The 14,041-nt window shown below is 38.5% G+C and overlaps 1 protein-coding gene across 2 annotated transcripts in view; it reads left to right on the top strand.

Moving 5' to 3' along the window:
• kank4 (KN motif and ankyrin repeat domains 4) overlaps window positions 1–14,041 on the top strand; it is a 51,282-nt gene that overhangs the window by 28,143 nt on the left and 9,098 nt on the right. The window contains exons 1-4 of one of the 2 annotated variants that reach the window (XM_082135999.1): window positions 483–825; window positions 9,341–9,398; window positions 9,950–12,373; window positions 13,831–13,924. In XM_082135999.1, the coding sequence (XP_081992125.1) occupies window positions 9,383–9,398; window positions 9,950–12,373; window positions 13,831–13,924 (2,534 nt within the window). In that variant the 5' untranslated portion in view covers window positions 483–825; window positions 9,341–9,382. Of the gene's footprint in view, window positions 1–482; window positions 826–9,340; window positions 9,399–9,949; window positions 12,374–13,830; window positions 13,925–14,041 lie in introns of those variants that run through there. The other variant, XM_082135998.1, reaches the window with a different exon arrangement.

Raw genomic sequence — 14,041 nt, 5'->3', positions numbered from 1 at the left:
ATTGGTGCACCTTGGATACAAGGGCATATTTAATGAGCATCATTACTCGACGCCAGAGTAAACTCGCTTAACAAATTAAATTTGTGCTCTCGGGAAAACTCTGGATTTCCAGGGTAGTGAATAACAACTTTAATTTCAGTCTGCTCCTCACAAAACATTGTTTCAAAAGTATCAGAATATAATACATGAGTCATAGAGACCACTTTTATGTGTTTTTATGATGCATTTTTGTTATTTTGGCTTTATTAAATAAAATTACATCAAAAAGAGTGACCAGGTTATTCTTAAAAAAAAATCATCTTTTGTGTTCCATAAATGGAAAGTCATTTTTGGAGCAATGAAAATAATGTTAGCATTTTCATGTTTCAGTTAACTATTTAAGTAAAGCCCTGAATGTTAATGTGGCTTGCACCTCAACAAATGAGCAGCTGCACTCCGGGCTGAGGCGCAAGTGTTGTGAGAAGATAAGTTGTGGTGGAGATCTGGTGCATTGTTAATGGTTAACCTCCACCCATTGGTGGGACGCATGCCACAACATTTTGACATATTCCTGGGGTTACAGGGAGGGAGGAAAGTTAACTTCAGCAATACAACAACTTTTTAAGAACAGAGTATTAAGTTATTGAGGGAGAGAGAGTTATTGAAGGGGAGAGGGAATGTAAGGAGAAAAAATACACAAGAGAAAGAGGGTGAGAAAGGAAGAGAGCTCCCTTCATGGGTCATTTCATCTGAGGCACCGGCCGTCGTCAGTTCAATTCTCAGATGGTCTGTGTCAAAAGGAGGGCAGAGGGAGTTACTTCAGCAGTGGACTGAACCTTCAAAAGAGTGAGGACTGTTTTCTCACTTTTCTTACTCATCTTTGATGCCTTTTCTTTCTTGTGTAATGTATTTTTCTTTTCCTCCAGGACCAATATCTCGCCATATAGCAGAATAAATTGCCTGTCCAGTATCTATGCACTGTAAAACTCAGTTTCTTCAGTATTTTTGTCTTGTTTTCCAGTAAAATATCTAAACATCCTCAACAATATACATTTAATTTCATATTTCTTATCATGCAGAGAGTATATCTTGAATTAAGATTATTTTTAATATAGTTTAAGCATATATTTTGTCATAGTAAAATTGTTTACATATTTCATGCATAAACACTAAACTTAAGTCAAGCCATATTCTCTGAAAACAATTATTATTATCTTATTTCTGCTTCATCAGATTTATTTTGTTTGAAGAATGTTTTAGATATTTTACTGGATAACATTTTTTTTTTTTTTTGGGATCAGTAGGATAATAAAAAAAGAAATTATTACTTTTATTCAGCAAGGATGCATGAAATTAATCGAAAGTGAAAGTAAAGATATTCACAATGTTACAGAAGATTTATATTTCAAATCAGTGCTTTTGAACTTTCTATTCATCAATACATCCTGAAAAAATTATCAAATATATTAAGCAGCACAACTGTTTTCACCATTGGTAATAATAAGAAATGTTACTTTTTGCACTAAATCAGCAAATTAGAATGATTTCTGAAGGATCATGTGACACTGAAGACTTTGCCATCAAATAATTAAATTTCATAAGTGCAGCCTTGGTGCGCATAAGATACTTTTTTCAAAAGCATAATGCAATCTTACCAAACCCAAATTGTTGCAAATACATACATATATACTTCCTTTACATGTTTCCTTAGCAATCAAATATCAAATCCATCTCCCCTCTTTTTTTCTTCTTGCGTTAACCTGCGTTATCAGGTTGAAGTTCAAAGAAAGGAAGGGAGGGATGTTGCATGTTTTTGGTAGACAGGAGGGGAGCAGCATTCACGGCACATGCTAGGTGAGAGGAATTCCTTTCCTCCCCCACCTCTCTCTGTCACTCTGGAGCTGTCTCTGTTTCTCCCTCTCCCTATCTGTCTTCTTCTCTTTCTCTTTCTGTCTCTCTATCATTTTCCATCTCACACGATGATGCGCACACACTTACAAGCTCTGGGATGCATGTAGCACGTTAGTACAGGTGAGAATCTCAGCCTGTCATTGTCTTTTCATGTGCGTGCATGCGTCTGTACATACATGTGTGTGCTTGGATGTGTCGCTGGGTTTTTTAAAGACTCTATTGCTGATATTACTGCAGTGCAGGAATAACTGCCGGGCTCTTTTTTTTCCTCTCTGGCATATAGCCAGCTCATCTCCTCTCCATTATTTGTGTGTGTGTGTGTGTGTGTGTGTGTGTGTGTGTGTGTGTGTGTGTGTGTGTGTGTGTGTGTGTGTGTGTGAACGTGTGTATAAAACCTTGCTTAATGTAATTCTTTGGGTACATAGTGAGGAGCGCTTCCTGATACATTTAAATATTGCTGTTTTTCTGGAGCCCCCTGGAAGACGGAAGGAAGGCAGCATCTAATGAGAGTATTGTGCATTTTTTATGTGTGTGTGTGCATATGTGCGTGTTTGTTGAGTGCGATTGCAAAAACAAGAGAGCCACTAGGTGTTTTATATATGTATACATTGTGGATTAGACTGGCTCTCACCATGTGTTTGACTCTCACAGCTAGAACATGTTTGGCATTTGTAAATGATTATCAATGTGGGGCATCGGTCTTATCTCTGTTGGAATCTGGCTGTACATATGTGTCTGCTGTTGTGGATCCCGTGGGATGTGAATGATCCACACAGACAGAGCTAGCACCTGGCTGTCACTTGCTAGAGCTCAATAACCTCCCTCCTCTCTGTCGCCACCAACCCCTCTCTCTGTCATCTCCCTGTATCCATCCATCCCTTCCCCCTTCACTTCCGTGTTCTCTGTGTGCACCTCAAGAAAACACCTTTGCATTTCTGAATGGTTAGACTTTTTTATGTCTTCCTCTCATCCTTATATATTGCTTTCTCGCTCTGTAATCCAGAGTACTAATGAGAACCTCGGACTCGTCTGCTTGTGGCGTTACAAACAGGGTACTACTGAATAATTGATAGTCATTTGCTTCACATCCTTAATGAAAGCTCTATCTCTCGCACATTCTCTTTCTGTTATTTGCTCTCACTTAGTTACCCAACCAAACACGATTATGGTTGAGGGATAAACCAAGGCCCCTATTTCTATCTTTTCACACAGTAGGAAGTAATTAAATTAAATGTGTGCGTATTTGTGAATATGCATTTATTGTTCAAATTAGAACTGTCAGGTTAACAAGCTAATTCGTAAAATGTATAATATAATATAATATAATATAGAGCATGTCACTGTCAATGTCATGGTCATGGGTTCGATTTTCAGAGAATACATGAACCTGATAAAATGTATTCATTAAATGCAATGTCAAAATCAATATAAAAGTGTCTGCTAAATGCATAAATAAAATGTAAATCTAAAATCATATATTGAAATAAAAATTCTATAAAATAAAACATTTAACATTTTAAGTTTTTGATCATACCTCCTGACCTGTTTTCCTACCATTTTCATACAGTTGGCATAAATTTGATCAATTAATTAGCACATCATATACGGTAACTCATTCAAATGACTTTTTATTATTATTATTATTATTGTTTGACAGCCATTATTAAAATATAAGAGTCTTGTTACCATGTGTAAAAGAGTGTCTATGTCACTCATCATTCGTAAGTTTACACTGAATAGAACAGTAATGCATACACATTTTCTCACTGGTGGTCCGACCTTTATTCCAGCGCTGTTCTCTCCAGGCCTCTTCTCATCTCAGTGGGACAGATGCTGTGTGTTCTCTACCTCCTCCAGATGTTTGAAGCTTTGCAGAGCCATTTCTGTAGATAGAACCATCAAGGAGGGGAAGTGCAGCGAGCTTTTGTTTCCTGTCAGACAGCCCACTTGCTATCTGTTTATTGTCATTAGATGGGAGCAGTAAAGCTTGGAACAGTGTTGAGCTACTGGGAAAAGAAAAGAGTGGGAGATGATCGTGTCCGTTAGAGAGGAAATCAGAGCACATTTCTGGCATAGACATAAAAGTGAGGAAAATGATTGTGTGTGATACTGCGTTTGCTAACAGTTCTATAAACAAGAAGTAAATAATTGAATAGTTTACATTTTAGACAAAGAATTGCTTGTTTTTTGTGTGTTTGTGCTGTACTACAGAAAATAGTTTCAAATGAAGTCAAAGCAGAATCATCCGCTGGACATCTCAAAGCAAACACACCGCAGTGGTGTTTTGTTGCTGATTAAATCGATGTTTTGAATGAATCATTTTGTGTGAATGATTCAATGACTCACTCATAAAGACATCTTAAATTGCATACTGTCTAGCTAGCAGGTACTAGATTTGGTTTGAAACTTACTTTGTGACAAATTATTTGCCATGTTGTCAGTTCAGTCACTTCACTGCATTCTGCAATTCATAACTCCTCTCCTGTGGCTTCATGGGATAGTAAATTGTCCATCAAATGCGCAATGAGGATCTCAGCGAAAGTAGTAGTTAATCAGGGTACTCTTCGCCTATGTTATTCAAATACTGTGAATTTGGACATACTACTCTCCACTTTTTCAAATACTAAAGGAAGTAGGCATATTCGGCCTCAGCGAGTCACTTGACGCCACCTACTGGCAATAGCTGTGTCTCATTTCAAAGGTTCTCAGAGGATGTCTCAGTGACCATTAGAAAATTGACTGTTATTCCTCTTGAGGCGTAAATTATTATAATTTATTTTTTAATTTGAAATGCAATGGTTACTTTTCTGAAATGAGGCAGCATCAATGACGTATGTGGCCATCAAAAGAGACCTCTGGAGGGCGCAGCCTTCGAAGTAAGACACTGCAAATTTAACCTGACAGTTTGTGTAGAATCAGATTCGAGTAACGGAACTAACTGTTGTAGAAAATACAATTATATTAAAGTAAGAGTTAATTTGGTACCTGAGTGCTATGCTTCGGAGCCATGCACATGACATGCAGAAGAAAAAATATGTTTTGAACACAAATTAACAATTAGAATTGGCTTTCAAACGCTCACAAGCCTAAAACGATCAAATGAACGTCTTGGTCGAAATGCCTGTCCTGGTGAGGTGTTAATGTAAACACAGTTGATTATCTCTTAAATAAATGTAAACGGGCGGGATTACCCCCCACCCCCGGAATGCGATTTCGCCCCTGCCCCAGCGGATGTCTGTGTGTTCATCCTCAGACCTGAAATCACAGGGTTATAGGCATGTGGAATATTAACAATCTTTCCGTTTGTGTCCAGCTGGCATGCCTGAGAATGCCCACAGATGTTGTTTTGTTGGCTGTTCAGGCAGTTTCTGCTTTCTTTGGCTCCGTTTGGTTCGATTTCTTTTCAAGGCTTCAGCACTCCTAATCAGCAGTAGATGCTGAGCTTGTAAGGTTGCAGGTGGATTGTGTGTTTGTGTGTGTGTGTGTCTGCATTTTGCCCCTACATGGTTACACAGACAGCAAATGAGATTGATCTCCTTTCCTCACTTCCGCTCCTTTACTGCAATTTGATTAGTTACATTGAATTAAATCAGCTGTGAATGGCTAAATAAACAGTGACTTTCCATTATAGCTCACCAGTGCATGGCCATCTGTAAACAGATGATTCTAAACATTAGGTTTACAATAAACTATCTTTCATAGGAAAGGCGATTTTGAGACAAACTGGAAACCTGAAGTCTTAAGATGTACTGTACTCAAATAGCCTAATATCCCCACTGATAAGTTGAAACAGATTCCTGCAAATGAGGCCAAAAAAAGATTGCATGAATGTCTTCTTATTAAAGTAATTTCTCTCCAGTGGCCATGATTTGCCATCTCTTTTTTCTCTCTCTCCCACTTGCTTCCTCACTTATTCACTCTCTCTCTCTCTCTCTCTCTCTCTCTCTCTCTCTCTCTCTCTCTCTCTCTCTCTCTCTCTCTCTCTCTCTCTCTCTCTTTTTTTTTGTATCTAATTAAATAGGCAGAGTTGTGTTCTTTGGTTCCATGTGGATAATTGACAAGCGGCTAGGCCTCACTTTACTCAGAAATTACAAGCTGCATTCCAGCTCTGGCTAATTAAGACTCAACGACAGACAGTGTATTTGAATCGCATTAAACATTTCTTAGGTTGTGGATGCACCTTATCCCTGCCGTCCCTGCCTTGTTCCTTTCTTCTCCAGGAGGACTTAAGAAGCTGTACATTTTCCATGCTGTGTGTGTCGGATTTTGGGGATTCAGCTGTCAGTCAAGCTCAGACTCACACTATTATGGGGTTTTTGCCTTGAAACCTGGGGATAAATGCAAGCTGTTTGTACACTTGAGTAGTCTAATTAAGATGCTCAATATTTCCTTAACTACCATTACAGCAGCAAAGTTTTAGCACTTTAGCATTATGACCTCTGACAATGAGTTTCTTAATAGCTGTCCAATCAAACTCTGTATTTTGATGCAAATTCGTCTGTCAAATTAGGCAAGTGCCAACATGTCATAGAACATGCTCTCATCCTCAAAACCCATGAACAAACCTATATAATCGGTCTTACTCAACCTGCTCTGAGCGGGATTCGAACCAGCGTCTACGGCATGCGGATGCGTTAACAAGGACGCTAAAGAACGCAGTCTCTAGCACACCTCATGGGGCCAGGGCAGTGAGGTTTTCACACACTACTCTTGCTAGCTGGTCTCTGTTACACTCACCCCCTTAAACATCACTCCCATCCAGGTCACGACGGCACCAAATGTAACCGGTCCTACTTGACCTGCTTTGAGCGGGATTTGAACCGGCGTCTCTGGCATGGGATGCGAACGCGCTAACAAGGACGTTAAAGACCACAGTCCCTAGTGCACCTCATGAGGCCAGGGCAGTGTGGTTTACACGCTTGCTTCCGTTACACAACAAACAAATAAAAATGAAAAAAAGTTTTATTTTTGTTTTCATTTTCGTTTTAGTTTGATGTAGCAATATATTTTAAATGTCTCTTTATAGCTTTATTTTATTTTTTCAGTTAGTTTTATTAATTTTAGTATAACTACAACTTCAACTAATACATTTATTTAAAGTAGCTGACAGTTTTTGAATTGTCATTTATGTTTTCATTTAATATTTATATTTTATTGTATCTTATTTTATGCCACTCTTATCCTAACAAACTTTACAGTGCACTGACTAAAGGGAAAAGTCCCCCTAGATCAAACCAGGGTTAAATGCCTTGCTCAAGGCCACAACAGTGATTGCTCATGGTCTTTGTGGTGACCAAACCAGTAACCTTCTGATTACATCCCCAGTGCTTTAAGAATCAATTTGAAAACATTATTTTCTAAAGTAAATTTGCTGTGAAAGGAAATCAAGGAAGCTAGTTGATTGATGGTCTGATCACCAAATGCTGTGTTGGCACGCTATTATACCACTCTGCTTCAGAATGGATAGAGCTTGTTTTCTCAACCAAACCATGGCTCAGACCCCATTTCTAAAAAGCAGCCAAAGCATATTTCTATCCTTGCTTGCACTTGGTGAAATAAATATTTCAAACAGGTACAAACAACTTCATCAGAAGGCTGTGGTCATGATGATGAATAGTGAAAATGTTGTTGTGCCTTTAGCCCCAAGATTATATTTTTTTTAATACTGAGCATGTCAGGATCTAACTCTTTTTTTCTATACCAGTCTGTCCAGAATCTGGACATCCAGCAGCCAACTCATGATCCAGATTTCATGAAACATAGTCAAATTGCACCTTTGAAGAATATCCTTTTCCAAACTGTCCAAATTCCAAGCCTCTGGCTCAGATTGCAACATTGAAATCAGAGCCAGATGACACATCTTTCAGTAATCTTTTCCCATCTTTTCCAATCTTTTCAGTACATAGTTAAGATCTGCAAACATGCCTTGAGGGTTTTGACCATAGTTCCATTAAAGCAAAAGGTTTGAGAAGGATCATCTTCATCAGCAGAAGGTCCACATTTCAACTGTTGGTGTCAGCCAAGCACTTCTGAACCGTCTTCAATTGGTTATAAATGCGTCTGCTAGACTTTTAACAGGGACTCGTAAAAAGCAGCATGTAACACCGATTTTAGCCTCACTTAAATGGTTGCCGGTGGAGTTCAGAATTGATTATAAATTACTGATATTTGTGTACAAAGCCTTGCATAATTTGGCTCCATCATACCTTGCGCATCTTCTTCATATACATAAACCTCTTAGGTCTCTCAGATCAGCAAATCAGATGATCTTAGACATTCCAAGGACGAGATTAAAATTGAGTGGTGATCGGGCATTTTCTGTGGCAGCTCCAAAGCGCTGGAATAACCTGCCTCTACATCTCAGACTGGCTCCTTCCTTAGGTTATTTTAAACGAAATCTGAAACTGTATTTGCTAGAATTAGCGTTTGGTTCAGTAGGTTAACTAGTAAGAGGCTCTTTTCAGATGTTTGTTAGTCATTGTTCTGTCTGAAAAAAGAAACATTTTATTATGAAATTTTATTGTGTGACTGTACAGCACATTGGTCAACATCACGTTGTTTTAATTGTGCTTTATAAATAAAGTAAATGAAAAATGAAATGAAATGAAATGTATCATTTGACTATATATATCTCAAGGGCTCCAATAAATAAGTTGAGTGAAGTGGCATCCAACAGCATTTCAGTGCTAAATACACTGTATTCATTTAGAAAAGGCACAGTAATCATGAACATAGATTATATGATTGTTGTAAAGCTCAGATATCAACCTACATTATGGTGCTGCTTTAGAATAACAAAAATGTGAGGGTGTCTTTAGTGACCGCTGAAAAGTAAGTGTTCTCATGCTAAAACAAAAACATCAGTTTAGCTGTTTAGTGAGATTGTTTTTTTGTCTGCAATGTTTTTGTCTTTGTTTTTGTTTTGTTTTGTTGTTTTTTTTTGTTTTTTTTGCAACATTTATGTAGGTTAGGGTGACTTCAAGATAGGACAGTGAGAACATTCGGGAAGTAGATCTCCAGACCTGAAGCCTGAGGGTGTATTTAGTTTGTATTAACATGATGTATTTTGATCAGTGGCCTTACGTAAGCCCCTGAAGAATCTTAAATCTAAAATGGCAAAATTGTTTTCCATTGCCTAAATCAACCCCACATAAACTGTGAGCCATCTGGAGTAAATTAAACAGAATGAACTACAATGTCACTGTGGTTTGAATAGAGGTGCAGGGTTTTAAAATGGTACAAAACAACTAATGTAAAATCATGTTGCACAGGAAGTATGGATTGTAATTAGTACAGGAATTGGCAAATCAGTATATACATAATGTAATTATTGTTGTAATGCCCTACATTATATGCATAATGTAATTATTGTTGTCACTGTTCTGTTAGACAATTCATTAAAAAAATTAAAAAAAATTGATCTGTACATCTTTATTTAATCTGTCTACAGGATTCCAGTGTTTACACCCATGATATTGAAAAAACTGAAATAATGGACAAGAAAAATGGTAAGAACACCATCCAGACTGTTTGTCATTTCCAGTTTCAAATGTGTAAATATATTCCTTCCACTTGCATCTCCATGCAATATTTAATAGTTAAACTTTTTTTTATATAATGCATTGTAAAAGTATTTTAATGCATTAAATATGCCTTGTAATGCACCTTATAATGTATTGTCTCATACATACACGTATCCACAGTTATAATACATTCTAATACTTATCTATTAATTAAATACACCTTTAGAAGGTATAATGCGTTAAAAAAAACATGACAAAACCAATTTCAGATGTAACAAAGAATCTGCAAATATTATAATGCATTTTAACTTTGGTTACAATTAGTTATAAAAAGATATAAGGCATTATATACATTATGAATACCTTTATAATGCATTATACATAAAGTATTTTTTGCTTTTCATATCTTCTAAATCCTTGCACATTGATAACACCTTGATTAATTATGCCCAATATGCTTAATAATACAATGGCTGCTTGAACTGGAATTACAATAAGAGAATGCAAAATGTGTAACAATGTATCTTATATTTCAGCAAATGGTTTTCCTTCCAAAGCCTCTGAGAGTGGAGTACAGCGGAAACAGCTGCCATATTCTGTAGAGACCCCCTATGGGTTTCACCTGGATCTGGACTTCTTGAAGTATGTTGATGACATAGAGAAAGGAAACACAATCAAGAGGGTACACATTCAACGCAAGAACAGGGGCCCAAAGTGCAGCACACTGCCACGCAACTTCAGCCTTCCTGGACATGGCGCTCGGCCTCTAGCCAAAGATACGTGGGCCAATACTTCCACTTTAGGGTCCAAGCCTAAGTCACGTGTTACTGAAGTCCAGAAGCTTTTTGAGTTCAGAGCCAGTGATGCCACTAGTGGTAGCAGTAGCAAGAGTGGAAGCTCCCTGGCCAGCCAGTCAAAGAGTCCTGGGAGTGGTTACCCACCCTCACCGAAGGCTGCAGAAGAGTCTCAATTACAGACCTCTTCTCAGAATGAACAGTCCATGGGCCTAACTGTTAGGCCTCACCTGTTAAGAGCCTCAAGCATGCCTGTTAATGTCCCACGCAGGAAAGGTTCAGACTCAACTGATGAGCAGAGTGCCCAGTCGCAGAATGGCTCAGCTGAGAGGCTTTTTCGACCGGCGGATGGAGGCGACAGGAGAGGTAGTGTTCCCCAGGACAGGGCCAGCTTGCATCAACAGATTACAGCTGCGCTGAAAAGGGTGCGTGAGTTAGAAGAGCAAGTCAGGACCATCCCTGAGTTGAAGGCTCAAATATGCTCTCTTAGAACAGAGAGGGAACAACTGCTTCAAAGAATTCAGCAACACCAGTTTGAACAAAAGAGCTCTTTGCAGTTGAATGAGACTGAGGTTCCTCATACTGATTCGCAAGAAAGTGCTGTTCCTCCAGTTATCAGTGAGAAGAAAGATCCTTGTTCCCTTTCCACAGTTTCTGCAGCTGATCATGAAATGGTTCAAGCAACACAGTCTGACAAAACCACAGAACAACAGTCAGAGGAACAAAATATTGTTGTGCAGGTTATTGTAGAACAGGAGTCTGAAAAAAATGAACCAGTAACTGATACAGAGTCAGAGAAGGAACAAGTGCCAGCTCCAATGTCTGTCCCGGTGATACTCATAGACAAAGCAGAAACTCCGACTGATCCAGATGAAGCAGAGGGACTTTTGCAGGAGTTTACACTTCAAGAAGAAGCATCGAAGAGTCTTTCAGAGCAAGTAGAAAAGCAGGAGACTTTGTTAGAAGATAAAAAGTCAACGCTGGAATCAGAGGAATCAGGTGCTACATCTGAATGTACACCCGCTCAAGAAGATACTACAACTTTTGAGGGACCAAGTGTAATTATAATTGAGGAAAATACAATAGCTCAACCTGCCGAACAGAAACTTCTCACTAACCTGGAGCTGGAAGCAAAACTGAAAACTTTGGAAGAGAGTCTAAGCAAGGCCAGTTGTGAATTGGAAAAGACAAATTCCTTACTTGGGGAACAGATATACAAGAATAGACAAAAAGATGAGAGAATACAGGAACTGACTGACCAAGTGAAAGAGCGGAAACTTCAAGGTCCTATCGAGACAGAGCCGCTTTCTGTACCTGTTGTCACATGTGATGCATCAGTCAGTACAGACAGCAAAAGTGTCATGGAGAGAGGAGTCTCGACAGAACCTCAACCACCTGAGGGTCCCAAAGAAACAGATTCTAAATGCTCAAGCACTCAGACAAATATAGTAGAAGCTCGAGACATTGAAGTCTTAGCACAAGTCACTACAGCAGAGAAAATTGTAGGGGTAGAGATTGTCATGTGTGACCGGGCAATGGAGACTGAGGTCCAGGATAATCTAGAAGATAACATTAGTCAGGAAGTCTCTGAAGTGCTAGAGAAGACCGACTCTGTAAAAGACAAAGAACAAGAGGGTGATATCAAAGATAGTGTGTCAAGCCAGATTATAGATACCAAAGTCAGTGAAAATGTTGTTGCAGAGAGTGACACTGAGGAATATGTCATGGTAGAAAGTGCCATGGTTGAGTCTATGGCCAGTGAAAATGAAATCCCTAAGCTTACAGTCCAAGAAATAGAATCTGCTGAGAATAAGGGGGTTGAAAGCTCAGTAACAGACGAAGCAAGAGGAGAAAGAAGTTCAGGTTTGCAAACACAGCAGGAACCAAGAGAAATACAAGGACAGGATCCTAACCTTCAGTCTCAAAGGGCAGCTGAAGCCACATCTTCTCCTGCTGCAATTGGTCAGGTTGTTAATCGTATACAGGGGCTTCTTAACGAGCAGTGGGCCAGTTTGGGAAGTGGGGGCCAGGACGCAAAAGGAGAGAGCTCCCAGAAACCTCATTCTTCCAAAATAAGCTCTATTCAAAGCCACCTGAGAGGGTCCCTCAGTGCCCTATCTGCCTTTTACTCACCTGTTCAGAAAGGAGGGGCTACACGACAATCAGGTAGGTTCTTATTCAGTATAGTCATGCGCCTTATTAGCAAGCTCATTAAATGTACAGTAATGACTGATGCGACCGGCTCTTTGAGTCAGGTGCAACAGGCTTTTGGTATTGGTGTCGATTACTTGTATTAGCCTGTTTCACAAAGCTTGCGTCTTGCATATTGAGCTATCAACATTGAGGGGAATTTTTTTTTACATTTCAGTATTCAATGAACCTCATGCATTTGTTATTCTACAAACCTCAAAGGATTTATAAATATTTGTATAGTTCCAAAATAAAAATGTTTACGATTTTTAGATGCTGTCAATACATGAATATTGTCCAAATGCAACATGTCCAAAATGTACATGCTATAAATACACTTTACATATAAATTAACTACAAATACTAATGACATCACGCCGTCATACACACCGCTTACAAGCTTCATATGTGTAATTTGTGAAACAGGCCTCACTGAGTTTGAAGTGAAGGTTTTGAGAGCCAGAGCTGAAACAAACGTAAAAGTCAACTTGAAATAAGACATTCTAATATATTTTTGCCTGATTGTAAATGCGTGTGGCACAGAAAGCCATCTGTTGCAATGCAGAGACCTAGTTGCAATGCACTTTCATATTGAAGGTCCTAGCTCTATGCCAAGGTAATTTAGGATTTTGTGTTGACAGTTTAAAAACATCTGGCTATATTACAGTGCTTGCATTATTATGCAGTCTCATAAATTCTGGCATCTATTGTTATTTGTGCAGCCACAGTTAATTATTCTTTTCTGTGCTAATTATGTTCTTGTACAATTCCACTGAATATAATATAATATTATGGTAATTTCAAAGTTAACTGGTTTACTGAAATAAGAATTTCCTGGTTATTTTTGATTCAGACTTATCTTGTTGAGTCCTTGGAAATGCACACAGTCTTTATGGGACTTTTTGAGCTTTTTCCTAGTTCCTGGAAGCATTCCAATCTCTTTGATGTGTTGTGTTTTGTTGTAATTGCATCCACTGGCTCCTTTAGTTGTTATTCACCTCTGTTCTTCGCAACAATCAAACAAACACTAGGGAACAAATCTCTGTAAATGTCTGTGGAATAATCTCCTTTAAAATCATGGCTGATGAGAATTTTTATGGCAGGTAAGAATAGTTTTCACTGTTTAGAGCATTTCGTTTAAAATATCAGTTCCTTTGTGACTGTAACAGTTGTTTTGACAGTTTGGTGTGATGCATTATGAATGAGTACAACTGGCTTACCCACTCTGTGGAGCACAGCAAGTGTGCAGTTCAGCATTTTGTTGGTCATATTACTTCTGGTAAAGGAATTCAAAAGTACTATCTCATATAATGTGCTTTATTTTTTTTTATGTTGGACTGAATATTGCATAGATTTAACTTATTGCTAGGGATGAAGAACAGGTGCAGACTTGGCTTTCGTTTTCACATATCTGACCATCTATCCCATATTAGGCCTCAAATCCATCATGAAGAAGAATGACTGTCCTGACAAGCAGGGCAATGGGGGAGCGAAGAAGAACCTGAAGTTTGTTGGCGTAAATGGGGGGTATGTTGGTTTTTTTATGTGCATATCAGACTTTTTGGGCATATTTATCTGCATGCAGCAATACAGTTTATGGTAATGCTTTTCATAAAATCACCTGCCATCTGTGTAGAAGTTACA

The sequence above is a fragment of the Leuciscus leuciscus genome (genome assembly GCF_965113295.1).
Source record: "Leuciscus leuciscus genome assembly, chromosome: 14".
In the NCBI taxonomy this organism is placed as follows: domain Eukaryota; kingdom Metazoa; phylum Chordata; class Actinopteri; order Cypriniformes; family Leuciscidae; genus Leuciscus; species Leuciscus leuciscus.
This window is presented reverse-complemented; position numbering and strand designations above follow the sequence as displayed.